General features: G+C 38.6%; 1 protein-coding gene across 2 annotated transcripts in view; it reads left to right on the forward strand.

Annotated features, from left to right (window-relative positions):
* The window catches only part of LOC128692597 (nibrin), a 73,441-nt gene extending 54,978 nt beyond the window's left edge, over nucleotides 1-18,463 (forward strand). The window contains exons 11-14 of one of the 2 annotated variants that reach the window (XM_053781783.1): nucleotides 3,563-4,186; nucleotides 6,321-6,587; nucleotides 7,901-8,134; nucleotides 18,141-18,463. In XM_053781783.1, the coding sequence (XP_053637758.1) occupies nucleotides 3,563-4,186; nucleotides 6,321-6,587; nucleotides 7,901-8,134; nucleotides 18,141-18,368 (1,353 nt within the window). In that variant the 3' untranslated portion in view covers nucleotides 18,369-18,463. Of the gene's footprint in view, nucleotides 1-3,562; nucleotides 4,187-6,320; nucleotides 6,588-7,625; nucleotides 7,793-7,900; nucleotides 8,135-18,140 lie in introns of those variants that run through there. The other variant, XM_053781784.1, reaches the window with a different exon arrangement.
* Nucleotides 18,464-19,279: the final 816 nt, after the last annotated feature.

The following is a 19,279-nucleotide window of genomic DNA, read 5'->3' on the forward strand; positions in this document are numbered from 1 at the left end:
TTTTGTTGTTGCAGAAGTACTATGAAGATTCTATGTTCAATAAAGCCTAGAGGTAAGGCCTGTGTTTCTATCACAACATCTTACTTATATGTACTTGGGTCACACTGCACATACATGTACAAGCACATATATACACACTCCTCTGGGTTTTCTTCTATTTTCTTACTAGTTCTAGTTCATTTTTATTTCTTCTTATCTCCATAGGGAAGTGGAACAGAATTCTTCCTCTGTAAGTCATGCATGTTGCAAGAGGTGACTAACATGCCAGGAGCAAGGGACTAGTAGCTCCTTCTCTTGTATACTTTACTAAAGTTAAAACGAGAAAGTTTTGTTTTTCTTTTTGGGCCACTGTGCTTCGGTGGGATACAGCCGGTTGTTTTTGAAAAAAGAAGAATATCTATTCATTTGACCTTTCACTTACATTATGTTTTTAATCCTTAGTGATTGAAACATGATCAGTAACAAACTTTTTGTGTACATTGCACTCCATGACCCCCTATGGATTTAGAACCCCCCTCCTTCCTATCATCATAATAACAATAATAATTTATATTTAGGAAGTGTTTCGTAATGTATTATGTTTGTCTAGTGACCAGCAGCACAGAACCTCACTGCCCGACACTAATTCATGGTTGTCGACAGATTTTTTAAGGCAAGGAATTAGAAGCATGCACAACAACTAGGTATCTTTATTTGAAGAAGTTTTTGCCAACCTCTGACTTTTATCAATTCAATGCAGAGAAGATATGTGAAGACAGCAGATGATCAGGTAATCAGTCGCTCAGCCTTACAGAACTATATACAGAAGATAATACAAGATGAGCACCTCTGCAAAAACAGTGATTATGTGTGAGTGAGGTGAAAGTGTTGAATGATGATGAAAGTATTTTCTTTTTGGGGATTTTCTTTCTTTTTTGGGTCACCCTGCCTTGGTGGGAGACGGCCGACTTGTTAAAAAAAAAAAATACAAGATGGAGGTAATTAGTCCCTCACCTTGGAAGCCAGTGTTCATGAATATGATGAATATGCCTGGAGGGGGTTTCAAGGGTCAACACCCCCATGGCTCAGTCTGCCCAGGCCTCATGGTGGATCAGGTTTTGATCAACCAGGCAGTTACTGCTGGTCACACACAAACCAACATATGAGCCACAGGTACTGGCTTTAGGTGCCTGTCCAGCTCCTCCTTGAAGACAGCCAAGGGTCTTATTTGTAATCCCCCTTATGTATGCTGGGAGGCAGTTGAACAGTCTTGTGGCCCTTTTCACTTATTGTGTTGTCTCTTAGCATACTCATGGGGAGATGTTGCATCTCCTCCCAAGTCTTTTGCTTTCATAGAGAGTGATTTTCGTGTGCAGATTTGGGACAAGTCCCTCTAGGACTTTCTCGCCTGCATTCCAGGAATACAAATCAAGGGACTTCAGTCGTACCTAGTAATTTAGGTGCCGTTCCCAGTAATTTAGGTGCTTCACCATGAGGTCTGGTCACAGACTGGGCTGCGGGGGCATTGACCCCCCGAAACCCTCTCCAGGTATACTCCAAGTATATGTGCTGTGAAAGTTCTCTGTATATTCTCAAGGTCTGCAATTTCACCTGCCTTGAAAGGGGCAGTTAGTGTATAACAATATTCCAGCCTAGAGAGAACAAGCAATTTGAAGAAAATCATCAAATAATGCTGATGGTGACACTGTTCAAATCACTAGTGCTCCCTCACTTAGAATATTGCTCAGTGCTGACAGTCCCATGCAAAGTAGGAGAAATATTGGAGTTGGAACAAATACAAAGATCGTTTATGGCTCACATTGAGCCATTAAAGCACCTAAACTACTGGGAATGCCTTCAAGTCTTAAACATGTACTCATTGGAGTGGAGGAGAGAGAGATACATGATAATATATACCTGGAAAGTACTTGAGGGCCTGGTCCCAAATCTGCATGCTGCCATAACAACATACTGGAGTGAGAGATATGGGAGGAAGTGTAAAATAAACCCAATGAGGAGCAGGGGTGTGGTGAGGAAAATAAGGGAACACTGTATCAACATCTGAGGTCCCAGGCTATTCAACATCTTACCAGAAAATATCAGAAACACAGCTGGAACAAGTGTAGAAGCCTTCAAGAGGTAACTGGCCAAGTATCTTCACCAGGTGTCAAATCAACCAGGCTGTGGTGGATATGTGGGGCAGTGGGCCTCCAGCAGCAACAGCCTGGTTGATCAGGAAAGCACCAGACGAGCCTGGCCAGAGAGTACAGAAACTCTCGAAACTCTTCAAAGGTATATCATGGCTTGGCATCTCTAGTTTTGAAGGTTCTCATTATCCATCCTATCATTTTCCTAGCAGATGTGGTAGATACTTAGTTGTGATCTTTGAAAGCGAGATTCTCTGACATTATCACTCCCAGGTCTTTCATATTAGTTTTTTATTCTGTTGTATAGTTGCAATTTGTTTCATACTCTGAGAGTTTTAATTTCCTCAAGTTTTTTCATAGTGGAGTAATTGAAATTTGTCTTCAGTGAACTTCATATTGTTTTCTGTGGTCCATTTAAAGATTTGTTTGATGTCTGTTTAGAGATTTGCAGTGTCTTCAATGGATGACACTGTCCTGTAAATCTGGGTGTCATATGCAAAGGAGGACACGGTGCTGTCTATGTCTGATATGAGGATGAGGAACAGGATGGGAGCAAGTACTGTACCTTATGGAACAGAGCTTTTCACTGTAGCTGTCTCTGACTTTACTCTGTTTGCTATTACTCTCTGTGTTCTATTTGTTAGGAAGTTATAGCTCCATCTACCCACTTTTTTTTGTTATTCTTTTATCACGCATTTTGCGTGCTATTACACCGTGATCGCACTTGTTGAAGGCTTTTTCAGAATTTGCGTGTACTACATCTGCATTTTGTTTGTTCTCCAGAGCATCCAAGACCATGTCATAGTGGTCCATAGTTGTGAGAGGCAGGAGTAACCTGGTCTAAACCTATGCTGCCCTGGGTTGTGCAACTGATGGGTATCTAAGTGGGTGGCAATCTTGCTTCTTGGAACCATTTTAAAGATTTTTATGATGTGGGACGTTAGTGCTATCGGTCTTTATATTTTGCAGTTTCTTTACTGCCACCTTTGTGGAGTAGGATTATGTCTGTTGTTTTTAGTGATTGTGGGATGGCCCCTGTGTCCATGCTCCCTCTCCATAGAATACTTAAGGCACATGAAAGGGGTGTTTTGCAGTTCTTGATGAACACAGAGTTCCACGAGTCTGGCACTGGGGCAAAGTTATACCTGTGGTATAACTTGAGTATTTAAGCCTAGATACTCATTATTATCTAGTTCCTGCTCTTTTTCCATGCTTTTCTTTTCCAAGTCTTTATTTAATGTTCTAAACCATTTCTTTTCCTTATTACTCCTGCAGCATCCTGTTGCATAGTGCAAGAGTGATTTGGGTGTGCAATTATCAGTGTAATATGCTAAAGTTTTTTTCTGTTGCTGGCAATTATAAGCATCCTATGAAATATCAACTTGTGTATATTTGAACTTATGTTATTTTTCAGCTAAAGCCACTCTTCTTTGCAGATTGACTGTAATGACTCCCAGTCTAACTCCCAAGTGACAGCCCTGAAGTTTGAGCCTCAACATTGTAGCACCCAGAAAAATAAGACTACAACACCTGCAACTTCATCATCTGATGGACATCCAAGTGAGGCAAATAAGACCAGTAGGATAGCTCCAACTGACATGCCAAGTACCTCTGGTGAGAGTTTGGACAAGTCCATCGGTTGTACAGGTGTGAGATCCATTCCCTTCGAACCTTACACACTTCCTAGCTTGAAAACAGACACACTGTATCACGATGACATGTCAACCCAACAATTTGTTCCTGTCAAAGATGAGCCTCTCACTGCAGAAGCAGATGAAAGTTTATTAGATGTCACAGATTGTCACCCTGAAAAGAGAAGAGCAGAGGAACAAATGAACTTGCTTAATAAAAATGATGACTCTCTGTGGCATGGAGGCAAAAAGAGGAAAATTGGGAATGAGAACAATGGACTTACAAAAACTGAGAGAAGCTTAATTAATAATAACCAGAGAACAAATACTTTTGTACACAGTGTAAAACAGGAACAGGCAGAGGAGGACAATCTTTTTGACTTGCCAACAACAAGTGAAAGAGTTCAGAGAAGAAGAGCAGGCAGTCAGGTAGGACATTTAATCATTTACTTGATAAGAAAAAATATATACAAGTTTTCCATGTAAACCATAGTTATCAATGAAGAGGTGTGTGAAAATTTAAAACACTCCTTTTATAATTTCTCTGGTTTTGGTAATAATGGCATTACATTTTAATATTTGCAGAACATTGTGAAAGAACTTTGTCTCTGTTATATCCTGTATATTTCTGAGTTTGCTCTTTTTAACCAATTTGATCTTTGCCTATGTCCTCACAGTCTGCTCTCAACTTTTGTCTTAGTTTAGTGGTTTTCTTTTTGTTACCATCTTTCTCCATTCTAAATCTTACTAAACCATCTCAACAACCCCTCCTCAGCTCTCTTGGTGACCCAACAATGCCTGTTAATTTCGTCAGTCTGAATTCTCTACATTACATTCACACTGCACATCACTCTCAAGCACATGAGATCTTCACTGCCTCTAGCTTCCTCCTTGCTGCAGAGTACAAAACCCATGCCTCACACCCATATAAAAACGTTGGTACCACTATACTCTGGTACATTGCCATTTTTGTCTATAGATAAACTTACCAAAGATGCCTCAACACACCATCCATCCTCTCATCTGTTCTGTGGTGTATCTCATCTTTCATATACCCATCTGATGACATATCTGCTCACAAATATCAAAATACATCGACTTCCTCCATACTCTCTCCCTCTAATGTGATATTCAGTTTATCATTGCCTAGACTTTTTTGTTATCCTCATCACCTTACTTTTTTTCTGTATTCACTTTCAGTTTCTTTCTTTTACATACCTACCCAGATTCATCCCTCAACTTTTGCAGCAGGTCTTCAGAATCCCCCTAAAAAGAACTATGTCATCAGCAAAGAGCAGCTCTTATAACTCCCACTTTGTATCAGATCCTACATCTTTTAATCTCACACCTCTTCCTAACCCCCTGGCATTCACTTCTTTTACAACCTCATTTATAAATATGTTAAGCCACAAATGCAGTAAACAGGTTTTTACCCTAATCTTGTATAAATGACTGTGTTCTATCATGTTTTCTGCAAAGAAAAAAGTTAATTGTTCATGGTAAAATAGAAAATTAATAGCCTTGTGCCAGTTTTATATTTCAGAACTTTGATATAAAAACCTTCCAGTTTGACATGTTGTAGTGATTTTTTAATATTACAGTATGTTAATATTGATGAATCAAGGATTGATTCATCAGGAATGGAGAAACTTGTAAATCATCATTTCTCAACAAACTGGCCATATCCCACTGAGGCAGGGTCTCCCCCCCCCCCCAAAAAAAAAAAAACTAAAGTTTCTTTTTAAATTTAGTAATATATACAGGAGAAAGGGTTACTAGCCCCTTGTTCTCGGCATTTTAGTCGCCTCTTATGACATGCTTGGCTTATGGAGGAAGAATCCTGTTCCACTACCCCATGGAGAAAACTTATAAATACTTTCATAATACAGCCTCTCCTCACTTAATGACGGAGTTCCATTCCTAAGACCACGTTGGTAGACGAATTCATTGCTAAGTGAGGAGCATATTATAATGGTAGTGGGTTTGTGTCAGCCATCATTGATATTATTTTAATGCTACCTTTACACCACTTATAACATTTTTAGTATATTTTTCAATGTTTATACAGTAGTGTACTGTATATTGTAATAAACAGAATAGAGGAAATCAACTCTAGTACACATTTAGGTATACATACTGGTCAGAGAGCCCGTCATAAGTCCAAAGCATCAGTAAACGAGTAAGTTGCTAAGTGAGGAGAGGCTATAATAATTAAAGATGTGAGGAAGTGAAGAACAAGTAAAATGGCAAAGTAACAGTTGTTTAAATAAATGAAAACATCAGGGAACAGAATAAGTGACATCATAAAAGTAAGAGAGCAGTTGTGTTTGAACAAAATTAACAGGAGTAAAAACTTGGGACCTCCAAATATAATTATATAAATAAATGATGGTTTATATAGCTAATGCTCAGAAATGTTTGTGTACTGTAGTATTTGGGACACTTCTACATGAACCATAATGGATATTGCCAGATGAAATAGATATATGACTAGGAGGTGGAGGTATTGTTAAGTAACTTGAAGAATTTATTAGAAAAACAGAATGATTTTTATACATTTCAGAGTGCTGCTGCAGCAAATTCAACAACTGTGAATGTCAGAGAGCATATTCCAGATGATGAGCTCTTTGCCTTGCCTACATCATCTCGATCAGAGCGCAGGAGGAGACAACTTGATCAGAAAGCCGAAGATACACGAGCACCTCAAGAGGGCAATCGGTCAGAGCCAGCGAAGGCAACCCAAGCTCCGATTAATAATCCCTGTAGGGGCAGTGTAGAGCAGAAACAGAAGATAGTGATTGTTTCAAATGAAGGAGACTTTATATCAAAGGTAAACAATTAGGTATCCTTGGAAGGAAATGCCTTGAAACATTCAAAAAGTTTATTTTGTTGTTTTCATCTTCTTTTTTCCTGCATTTTTTGGTTTCACATGTATGCTGGGATCAGTCAACAACAGTGACAGTGTATAGAAATGGCTTAGGGAATGGCAGACTGGTTGGTAACTAGGGGGATTTGTCTTGATGTCTATATACATATTTTTTTTTTATTTGAGTGTCTGATGGAAATTATGGATGGCTGAAGTCTTCTAATTGCAACCCCTCCCCCTATCCCCATCTTTCCATTGGCACCGCCACTGGTTAGCAATTAGTAGCATGTTCAAACATGAGCATCCATCTCCCTTCCTTCCATCCCTCAGTCATAATAAATTAGTTTGACAGTTCAAATGTATACTAGTATTTGATTATCAATAAATTCACAAAAAATGCACTGGAGTGGCTTAGCGATGTTAAAGTGATAATGCCTGATCTCATATTTTTGCTATTAGGAAGTCAGAGGCATGAGTATTGCTTCCAGCACTTGATGGCTTTCTGATTTTTACTGTTTCACATCTTCATTAGCAGCTGTTACTATATTATGTGTCATAACTACAACAGTGTTTGATAAGTAAATGCAAGGAAGAGAAATTACCAGCAAAGATTACTGGCAGATTGGTGGGTGGCAGGCCACTTCCATCCTACTGGGAGAGGGATGGGGCAGACTTGTTAGTAGGGTGACCAGGTACATTTTCTTGACCATAATTATGGTAAAAGAATATGGGCATCTTTCATCTGATGTAGGAAAATTTTATGTAAGTGGGAGTTTTTCTTTTGCTCATAGACATTTTTATGTAGTGCAGGTGAAAAATTACACCTGGAAATACTGGAGGGACAGGTTTCAAATCCTCACACAAATATTTCCTTACAAGAGTGGGAGGCATAATATTTGTTGCAAAATATACCTAATGAAAAACAGGTGCAGTAAGTACATAAGATAGCTGGGTATGCATTAAGAGTATATGGGTAATTACCAATTGTCTCCTATCTTCAAGAGGAAATTTATCAAGATGCTCCAAACTTTTCTGGAGCACCTATTCTGTTGTGCCCATGTTGAGCTGCATGCTAGGATCTGTGACAGCCTGATTGGTCAGGTCATCAACCAGAAGGTCTAATCTAAGACAAGACTTTAGGGAGTGATTATCTCCAGAATCAAATACAAGTAAGTAGGAAGTCTTATAGAACAGATTATTTTAAATATGACCTTATATTCCATCAGGGAGTTAATCAATCCATGAGGATTGTCTTAGTTTTGTACTCACCATTGCAGAAAAGTATCTCCATTAAGCGAAGTCCAAGCGAACTAGAGGCAGCAGCCCAAACTGGTATGCCTCTGCCAGGGGTGATCAAACATGGAGATGTTGCAGAGCTCAGTGGTGCCATGGAGAAATCTCTGGTGGTTGTGGAAGTAGCTTCTCTTGTGAGGCGAAATAATAGAATTTCTGCAGAAACCTCACTCAATCAGAACTTTGGTGGACTTCAAAATTACAAGAGATTTAGAAAGGTAATTTTTTCAAATTGTTGCCATTTGTCTTTTGTCAGTATTTTATTTTATTTATTTATTTATTTTTTTTCAACAAGTCGGCCGTTTCCCACCGAGGCAGGGTGACCCAAAAAAAGAAAGAAAATCCCCAAAAAGAAAATACTTTCATCATCATTCAACACTTTCACCACACTCACACATTATCACTGCTTTTGCAGAGGTGCTCAGAATACAATAGCTTAGAAGCATATACGTATAAAGATACACAACATATCCCTCCAAACTGCCAATATCCCAAACCTCTCCTTTAAAGTGCAGGCATTGTACTTCCCATTTCCAGGACTCAAGTCCGACTATATGAAAATAACCAGTTTCCCTGAATCCCTTCACTAAATATTACCCTGCTTACACTCCAACAGATCGTCAGGTCCCAAGTACCATTCGTCTCCATTCACTCCTATCTAACACGCTCACGCACGCTTGCTGGAAGTCCAAGCCCCTCACCCACAAAACCTCCTTTACCCCTCTCTCCAACCCTTTTGAGGACGACCCCTACCCTGCCTTCCTTCCCCTATAGATTTATATGCTTTCCATGTCATTCTACTTTGATCCATTCTCTCTAAATGACCAAACCACCTCAACAACCCCTCTTCTGCCCATTGACTAATACTTTTATTAACTCCACACCTTTTCCTAATTTCCACACTCCGAATTTTCTGCATAATATTTACACCACACATTGCCCTTAGACAGGACATCTCCACTGCCTCCAACTGTCTCCTCGCTGCTGCATTTACTGCCCAAGCTTCACATCCATATAAGAGTGTTGGTACTACTATACTTTCATACATTCCCTTCTTTGCCTCCATAGATAACGTTTTTTGACTCCACATATACCTCAACGCACCACTCACCTTTTTTCCTTCATCAATTCTATGATTAACCTCATCCTTCATAAATCCATCCGCCGACACGTCAACTCCCAAGTATCTGAAAACATTCACTTCTTCCATACTTATTATTATTATTTTTTATTATCACACTGGCCGATTCCCACCAAGGCAGGGTGGCCCGAAAAAGAAAAACTTTCACCATCATTCACTCCATCACTGTCTTGCCAGAAGGGTACTTTACACTACAGTTTTTAAACTGCAACATTAACACCTTCTCCTCCCAAATTTGATATGCAATTTTTCTTTATCTAAATCATTTGATACCCTCATCACCTTACTCTTTTCTATGTTCACTTTCAACTTTCTACCTTTACACACATTCCCAAACTCATCCACTAACCTTTGCAATTTTTCTTTAGAATCTCCCATAAGCACAGTATCATCAGCAAAAAGTAACTGTGTCAAATCCCATTTTGAATTTGATTCCCCATAATTTAATCCCACCCCTCTCCCGAACACCCAAGCATTTACTTCTTTTACAACCCCATCTATAAATATATTAAACAACCATGGTGACATTACACATCCCTGTCTAAGACCTACTTTTACCGGGAAGTAGTCTCCCTCTCTTCTACACACCCTAACCTGAGCCTCACTATCCTCATAAAAACTCTTTACAGCATTTAGTAACTTACCACCTATTCCATATACTTGCAACATCTGCCACATTGCTCCTCTATCCACTCTATCATATGCCTTTTCTAAATCCATAAATGCAATAAAAACTTCCCCACCTTTATCTAAATACTGTTCACATATATGCTTCAATGTAAACACTTGATCTACACATCCCCTACCCACTCTGAAACCTCCTTGCTCATCCGCCATCCTATATTCTGTCTTGCCTCTAATTCTTTCAATTATAGCCCTACCGTATACTTTTCCTGGTATACTCAGTAAACTTTTTTTTTTTTTTTTTCAACAAGTTGGCCGTCTCCCACCGAGGCAGGGTGACCCAAAAAAGAAAGAAAATCCCCAAAAAGAAAATACTTTCATCATCATTCAACACTTTCACCACACTCACACATTATCACTGTTTTTGCAGAGGTGCTCAGAATACAACAGTTTAGAAGCATACACATATAATTTTTACAATCTCTTTTGTTCCCTTTCCCTTTATATAAAGGGACTATACATGCTCTCTGCCAATCCCTAGGTACCTTCCCCTCTTTCATACATTTATTAAACAAGAGTACCAACCACTCCAACACTATATCCCCCCCTGCTTTTAACATTTCTGTCATGATCCCATCAGTTCCAGCTGCTTTACCCCCTTTCATTCTACGTAATGCCTCACGTACCTCCCCCACACTTACATTCTGCTCTTCTTCACTCCTAAAAGATGGTATACCTCCCTGACCAGTGCATGAAATTACCGCTTCCCTTTCTTCCTCAACATTTAAAAGTTCCTCAAAATATTCTCGCCATCTACCTAATACCTCCCTCTCCCCATCTACTAACTCCCCTACTCTGTTTTTAACTGACAAATCCATACTTTCCCTAGGCTTTCTTAACTTGTTTAACTCGCTCCCAAATTTTTTCTTATTTTCATTAAAATTTCTTGACAGTGCCTCTCCCACTCTATCATCTGCTATCTTTTTGCACTCTCTCACCACTCTCTTTATCCTTCTTTTACTCTCCATATACTCTGCTCTTCTTATAACACTTCTGCTTTGTAAAAAACCTCTCATAAGCTACCTTTTTCTCTTTTATCACACCCTTTACTTCATCATTCCACCAATCATTCCTCTTTCCTCCTGCCCCCACCCTCCTATAACCACAAACTTCTGCCCCACATTCTAATACTGCATTTTTAAAACTATTCCAACCCTCTTCAACCCCCCACTACTCATCTTTGCACTAGCCCACCTTTCTGCCAATAGTCGCTTATATCTCACCCGAACTTCCTCCTCCCTTAGTTTATACACTTTCACCTCCCTCTTACTTGTTGTTGCCACCTTCCTCTTTTCCCATGGTGCTTCTCATCCTACCATTAAGTTTGTGAACAGTGGGGTTACAATCATAGTGCTTCTCATTGTAACATATTATTATAATAAAAAATAAACACTAAACCCACAAAGTCATTGTAGCATAGAGTACAGTGGTACCTTGATATTCGAACTTAATCCGTTCCAGAAGTCTGTTCGAATAGTTATAGAAATGTTGAATCAGTTTTTTCCCTAAGAAATAATGTAAATTGGATTAATTCCTTCCAGACCCCCAAAAAATTACCAGTTATAAGACATTTTAAGTGAAAACATTGCTTATTTAAACCTGTACAATAATACATTGGAACTTCGGGTTTCAAATTTAATTAATTCTGGATGTTGATTCGACAGACAAAATCGATGACAACCAAAGCAATTTTTCCTATAAAGAATAAACAGCATTAACCCATTCCAGACCCCAAATGACAACATAATAATATACAGTAGACTGTCGTTTAACACATTTTGGTTATAGCACTATTGAAGAATTGCGGCATATTTTTGTATAACACTTCATAAAGTTAACATGGTTCAGTTTGTGGGAGGGGAAAAAATTTGGAGTGATACCTGCGGGATGCACTCTTCTTGGCTATGGGTTAAGAATAATAATAATAATACAATGGACCCCCGAGTTTCGTGATTAATCCGTTCCAGAGAGTCTGCCGAATGGCGAAACCATTTTCCCCATAAGAAATAATGTAAATCCAATTAATCTGTTTCAGACACCCAAAAGTACTAGTCTCCCTCCACATTCGCGAGGGTTAGGGGATCAAGAACCTCGCGAATGTTTGGTGCACAATTTTTTTTTTTTTTTATCAACAAGTCTGCCGTCTCCCACCTAGGCAGGGTGACCCAAAAAGAAAGAAAATCGCCAAAACGACAATACTTTCATCATCATTCAACACTTTCACCTCACTCACACATAATCACTGTTTTTGCAGAGGCACCGAGATACAACAGTTTAGAAGCATATATAAAGATATATTACACATCCCTCCAAACTGCCAATATCTCAAACTCCTCCTTTAAAGTGCAGGCATGAATATATTGTAGGGAAATATAATAATAGCATTTACTTAGCCTAACAATACTGCTTCCTTAACCTGTTGAACCATGAACAATCATAAAACACATGAAAACATCGTGAAATATTGTACTACTGCCAGCCTTTTGGTAAAGAAGGTGAGAAAGAGTATAGAATTCAAGAAAGAACTCATAGCAGAGTACCAATGTGGAGGAGGAGGAGAGAGGGGAGAATGTGCCTTTGTCAGTGATTCTATGATATTAAAGCAGCATGAGTCGATAAAGGCTATAGCACCAGCCAGCGATAAAGTGTATCATTAACAGCGTAGCAAGTAAATTAGGCGATTAATCGATAGAAAAAGGGCAGCACAAACCTAACTCCTCCAGTGTTGTTGGAGTTATATAGGGCGACTGACAACACCGCCGTCTCTGCTGCTGCCTTCACCACCACTATGTAAGGCTTATGCTCTCAGTGGCCCTTATGCACCCAACAACAACAACACAGCAACACTCGTGACATACTTAATGACGTATTTTATTCATTCTAGAGTATATGTCATGTTTCTATGTTATTAATATTGTTTGTCATATTAGACAAATTGTGATAGATAAATAAGCCGTAGAGTTGACTTTTTTTATTTATTATCACACTGACCGTTTCCCACCAAGGCAGGGTGGCCTGAAAAAGAAAAACTCTCACCATCATTCACTCCATCACTGTCTTGCCAGAAGGGTGCTTTACACTACAGTTTTTAAACTGCAACATTAACACCCCTCCTTCAGAGTGCAGGCACTGTACTTCCCATCTCCAGGACTCAAGTCCGGCCTGCCGGTTTCCCTGAACCCCTTCATAAATGTTACTTTGCTCACACTCCAACAGCACGTCAAGTATTAAAAGCCATTTGTCTCCATTCACTCCTATCAAACACGCTCATGCATGCCTGCTGGAAGTCCAAGCCCCTCGCACACAAAACCTCCTTTACCCCCTCCCTCCAACCTTTCCTAGGCCGACCCCTACCCCGCCTTCCTTCCACTACAGACTGATACACTCTTGAAGTCACTCTGTTTCGCTCCATTCTCTCTACATGTCCGAACAACCTCAACAACCCTTCCTCAACCCTCTGGACAACAGTTTTGGTAATCCCGCACCTCCTCCTAACTTCCAAGCTACGAATTCTCTGCATTATATTCACACCACACATTGCCCTCAGACATGACATCTCCATTGCCTCCAGCCTTCTCGCTGCAACATTCATCACCCATGCTTCACACCCATATAAGAGCGTTGGTAAAACTATACTCTCATACATTCCCCTCTTTGCCTCCAAGGACAAAGCTCTTTGTCTCCACAGACTCCTAAGTGCACCACTCACCCTTTTCCCCTCATCAATTCTATGATTCACCTCATCTCTCATAGACCCATCCGCTGACACGTCCACTCCCAAATATCTGAATACATTCACCTCCTCCATACTCTCTCTCCAATCTGATATCCAATCTTTCATCACCTAATCTTTTTGTTATCCTCATAACCTTACTCTTTCCCGTATTCACTTTTAATTTTCTTCTTTTGCACACCCTACCAAATTCATCCACCAATCTCTACAACTTCTCTTCAGAATCTCCCAAGAGCACAGTGTCATCAGCAAAGAGCAACTGTGACAACTCCCACTTTGTATGTGATTCTTTATCTTTTAACTCCATGCCTCTTGCCAAGACCCTCGCATTTACTTCTCTTACAACCCCATCTATAAATATATTAAACAACCACGGTGACATCACACATCCTTGTCTAAGGCCTACTTTTACTGGGAAATAATTTCCCTCTTTCCTACATACTCTAACTTGAGCCTCACTATCCTCGTAAAAACTCTTCACTGCTTTCAGTAACCTACCTCCTACACCATACACCTGCAACATCTGCCACATTGCCCCCCTATCCACCCTGTCATACTCCTTTTCCAAATCCATAAATGCCACAAAGACCTCTTTAGCCTTATCTAAATACTGTTCACTTATATATTTCACTGTAAACACCTTGTCCACACACCCCGTACCTTTCCTAAAGCCTCCTTGTTCATCTGCTATCCTATTCTCCGTCTTACTCTTAATTCTTTCAATAATAACTCTACCATACACTTTACCAGGTATACTCAACAGACTTATCCCCCTATAATTTTTGCACTCTCTTTTGTCCCCTTTGCCTTTATACAAAGGAACTATGCATGCTCTCTGCCAATCCCTAGGTACCTTACCCTCTTCCATACATTTATTAAATAATTGCACCAACCACTCCAAAACTATATCCCCACCTGATTTTAACATTTCTATCTTTATCCCATCAATCCCGGCTGCCTTACCCCCTTTCATTTTACCTACTGCCTCACGAACTTCCCCCACACTCACAACTGGCTCTTCCTCACTCCTACAAGATGTTATTCCTCCTTGACCTATACACGAAATCACAGCTTCCCTGTCTTCATCAACATTTAACAATTCCTCAAAATATTCCCTCCATCTTCCCAATACCTCTAACTCTCCATTTAATAACTCTCCTCTCCTATTTTTAACTGATAAATCCATTTGTTCTCTAGGCTTCCTTAACTTGTTAATCTCACTCCAAAACTTTTTCTTATTTTCAACAAAATTTGTTGATAACATCTCACCCACTCTCTCATTTGCTCTCTTTTTACATTGCTTCACCACTCTCTTAACCTCTCTCTTTTTCTCCATATACTCTTCCCTCCTTGCATCACTTCTACTTTGTAAAATCTTCTCATATGCTAACTTTTTCTCCCTTACTACTCTCTTTACATCATTCCACCAGTCGCTCCTCTTCCCTCCCGCACCCACTTTCCTGTAACCACAAACTTCTGCTGAACACTCTAACACTGCATTTTTAAACCTACCCCATACCTCTTCGACCCCATTGCCTATGCTCTCATTAGCCCATCTATCCTCCAATAGCTGTTTATATCTTATCCTAACTGCCTCCTCTTTTAGTTTATAAACCTTCACCTCTCTCTTCCCTGATGCTTCTATTCTCCTTGTATCCCATCTACCTTTTACTCTCAGTGTAGCTACAACTAGAAAGTGATCTGATATATCTGTGGCCCCTCTATAAACATGTACATCCTGAAGTCTACTCAACAGTCTTTTATCTACCAATACATAATCCAACAAACTACTGTCATTTTGCCCTACATCATATCTTGTATACTTATTTATCCTCTTTTTCTTAAAATATGTATTACCTAGAGTTGATATTAGTGTCATATTGAAGGACTATCTTGTCCTATCTCCAAACATACTCTGCCACCACCACAATTCCTAACATATGTAATGACATATTTTAAATATGATTAGGCAGCTGGGAATTCGTGAATGTTTGAAGCCCACGAATGTTGCGGGAGACCTGTATTAACAAAAAATAATTTTTTTAAAGATTAAATATAGATTTACATACAGAAAACAATGACAGATAAATATAAACCACTAATAAAATGGATAAATGAACATTTAACATCACACTTACCTTTACTGAAGACTCTTGTTGGTGTATGGAAGACAAGTAGGAGGGGAGAGGGAGGCGAGTTTATTATGCTTCAATATAACGCTAATATCACCTCTACGGCTTACTTCTCTATCACAATTCATCTAATATGACATAATAAACAATATTAATAACATAAAAATGTGATATGTACTCTAGAATGAATAAAATATGTCATAATGTATGTGAGGAGTAAGTGGTGGTGGTGGTGTTGGGTTTATAAGGACCACTGAGAGAAGCTGTACATATTAGTGGTAGTGGAGGCAGCAGCAGAAGCCACCACCACTATTCACACTGAAACAATGTACGTAATTTATAAATAAGAAATATTTACACTTTAATTTATAAATAAGAAATATTTACACTTTAATTTATAAATAAGAAATATTTACACTTTTATTTATAAATAAGAAATATTTACACTTTAATTTATAAATAAGAAATATTTACACTTTAATTTATAAATAAGAAATATTTACACTTTAATTTATAAATAAGAAATATTTACACTTTAATTTATAAATAAGAAATATTTACACTATAAATAAGAAATATTTACACTTACCTTGGAGGAGATGTTAGTTTAACCCTTAAACGGTCCAAAGAGATCGACATTCAAATTCGTAGTGCTACAAAAGTAGATCTACTTTTTTTTACATATTTTCAAATATAACAAAAAAAAATGTAGATGAAAGTTTTTTACACATTTTCAAATGTAAAACAAAAAAGAAGATCTACATTTTTTTACATACTTTCAGATGTTGAAAAAACGTATATACAGTGGACCCCCGGTTAACGATATTTTTTCACTCCAGAAGTATGTTCAGGTGCCAGTACTGACCGAATTTGTTCCCATAAGGAATATTGTGAAGTAGATTAGTCCATTTCAGAGCCCCAAACATACACGTACAAATGCATTTAAATAAATACACTTACATAATTGGTCGCATTCGGAGGTAATCATTATGCGGGGGTCCACTGTATATGTTTGGACCATTTAAGGGTTAATTAGTTAGTTTGATGGAGGAGATGCTGGCAGAGGTTTAGGGTGGTGGAAGACAGCAGGGCAGTGTAAGTTCAGTGGCCCTATAGACCTCCAACAACATTGGAGAGTTACTTTTGTGTCGTTTTTCTATAGCTTAATCGCTTAACTTATACTTGCTACACTTTATCGCTGGCTGGCACTATAGCCTTTATTGATACCAGCTGCTTTAGTATTGTACATATCACTGAAGAAGGCACATTCTCACCTCTCTCTTCCTCCTCCACTTTGGTACTTTGCTACGAGTTTTTTCTTGAATTCTATCATGTTTCTTTTTCTCTTTACCAAAGGGCTGGCACTAGGAGCTTTCTTTGGGCCCATGGTGGCTTATTTAGCAGTTGCAAGCACAAAAATCAATGGATTATTATGGACTGTATCGTATGAACCCGTGAGGTGATTGTCACTTGCCCACAAATCATGCCACACTGACTCTCTGAATGTTGTGTGGGGAGCCTTTGTGTACACCTGGCTGCTCCTGGCCGCATGAACGTGCCCCATATGATGGATGAATTGCAAGGCTTTATTTTGACGAAAAAAGTTGCCGAAAGTCGAAATTCACGAAACTTGGGGGTCAACTGTATCTTTATTTACTACAAGTTCCTGTACATGGTATACTGGCCTAGCTGACATCAATGACATACTACTATATAGAAAGCCGCTTGTTATGCAGAGCATTTCAGGCAAATTAGGTCAGTTTTATCCCAGGATGCAACCCACACCAGTTGACTAACACCTAGGTACCCATTTTACTGGTGGGTGAACGTGTAAGTCCAAGGCGTCAGTAAACGAGTATGTCACAACTTTGGATTAGAATTTCTCTGTGTTCCATTATTTGATGAAGAACTTGTGTTCATAATTTCTATATGCCATATTTTGATTTAATAGAACTCAGAAAAACATTTGTTAACAATATTGGTACTGTTAGCTGCTGGATATATATATGAATATAATCTATCTGGTTGTACAAGAATAATGTATTTTTCAGGTAGTGGGATATATACTATATTGAGAATACTCATATACAGCTTCTCCTCACTTAACGACTGAGTTCCATTCCTAAGACCACGTTGGTAAACGAATTCGTCGCTAAGTGAGGAGAATACTATAATGGTAGTGAGTTTGTGTCAACCATCTTTGATATTATTTTAATGTCACCTTTGAAGTATTTGTAACATTTCTGGTATATTTTTAAATGTTTATACAATAGTGTACTGTATATTGAAATAAACTGAATAGAGGAAATCACCTCTAATATACATTAGTTAGGTATGAATACTGGTCAGAAAGCCCGTTGTAAGTCCTAGGTGTCAGTAAACAAGTACGTCGCTAAGTGAGGAGAGGCTCTATATTAGCATATGCAGTAGTTTTTTCTTTCACCTTTGTGAAATGTGATGTCCAAAAATCATATTTTTATTAACTTTAAATTATATACAGTATTCAATTTTATTATTTTTAATTTATATTTCAGAATATAAATGAAATCACATCACTGCCAAGAATCATAGGAGGCAGAGATCTTGTAGCTCATGATGTAGCAGAGAACCCACTGCGTGATGCGTGGTTCTCCCAGCATCAAGATGTGACTATTGTGCTAGAAGAGAGAACCACACGGAATGCGATTGGTTCTAATTTTGCTGATGATGAATTATTTGACCTGCCAGGGATCTCCAGGAACCGGTCAAGGGTGCGAAAATAACCATACAAGCCTTCGTGCTAATTTTATGTTAGTGTGTTGTATGGGATGTGCATAATGTTTAAGAAATTAACAATAAACTGTGCAATTACAGCATCTGCTTGTAATTTAATTAAAAAACCTTTCCTTGATTTCCCTGTTCCATTTGGCACATGAAGAGCAGATGAATTTAGTTAGGAGTTAAAATTAATTAAAATTACAAACTATAACTGAAATTATCCTGGGTAGTAGGTTGGTAGACAGCAACCACCCAGGGAGGTACAACCGTCCTGCCAGGTGAGTGTAAAAGGAAAGCCTGTAATTGTTTTACATGATGGTAGGATTGCTGGTGTCTTTTTTTCTGTCTTGTAAACATGCAAGATTTCAGATATGTCTTGCTGCTACTACTGACACTTAGGTCACACTACACATACATGTACAAGCATACATATACACACCCTTCTGGGTTTTCTTCTAATTTCTTACTAGTTCTTGTTCTTGTTTATTTCTGGTTTGTTGAAAGAAGTAGATAATGGAGGTAATGAAACCAAAAGTACAAAATTTGATGGAAAACTTAAGGAATTATGCTCTTGGCAATATTTACGCATTGGCGATTCCACCCACTGTACTCCCTATTGTTGCCCAATTCCATTGTTCCAGTCGATCAAACTCGGCTATTTTGCTAGTATTCTTTCTGTCTGTCAACCGAGTATGAGAAATTGCCCATTTACAACTGCCCAATAAAGTGATCAGAAATTGGTAATTTGGCCAGTTTCACACATGCACTTTGAGATGCTAATTTCAAAATAGTGTCCAGAACATAAAATGCAGACATTCCTGGCACTAAAGTAACATTTCCTCTGTTCATTAGTCATGTCTTCAGGCTTCTCTTATGCTACGCTTGCTTTCCACTGAATTTTTATTCATGCAAAAAA

The sequence above is a fragment of the Cherax quadricarinatus genome, chromosome 30 (genome assembly GCF_038502225.1).
Source record: "Cherax quadricarinatus isolate ZL_2023a chromosome 30, ASM3850222v1, whole genome shotgun sequence".
Lineage (NCBI taxonomy): Eukaryota > Metazoa > Arthropoda > Malacostraca > Decapoda > Parastacidae > Cherax > Cherax quadricarinatus.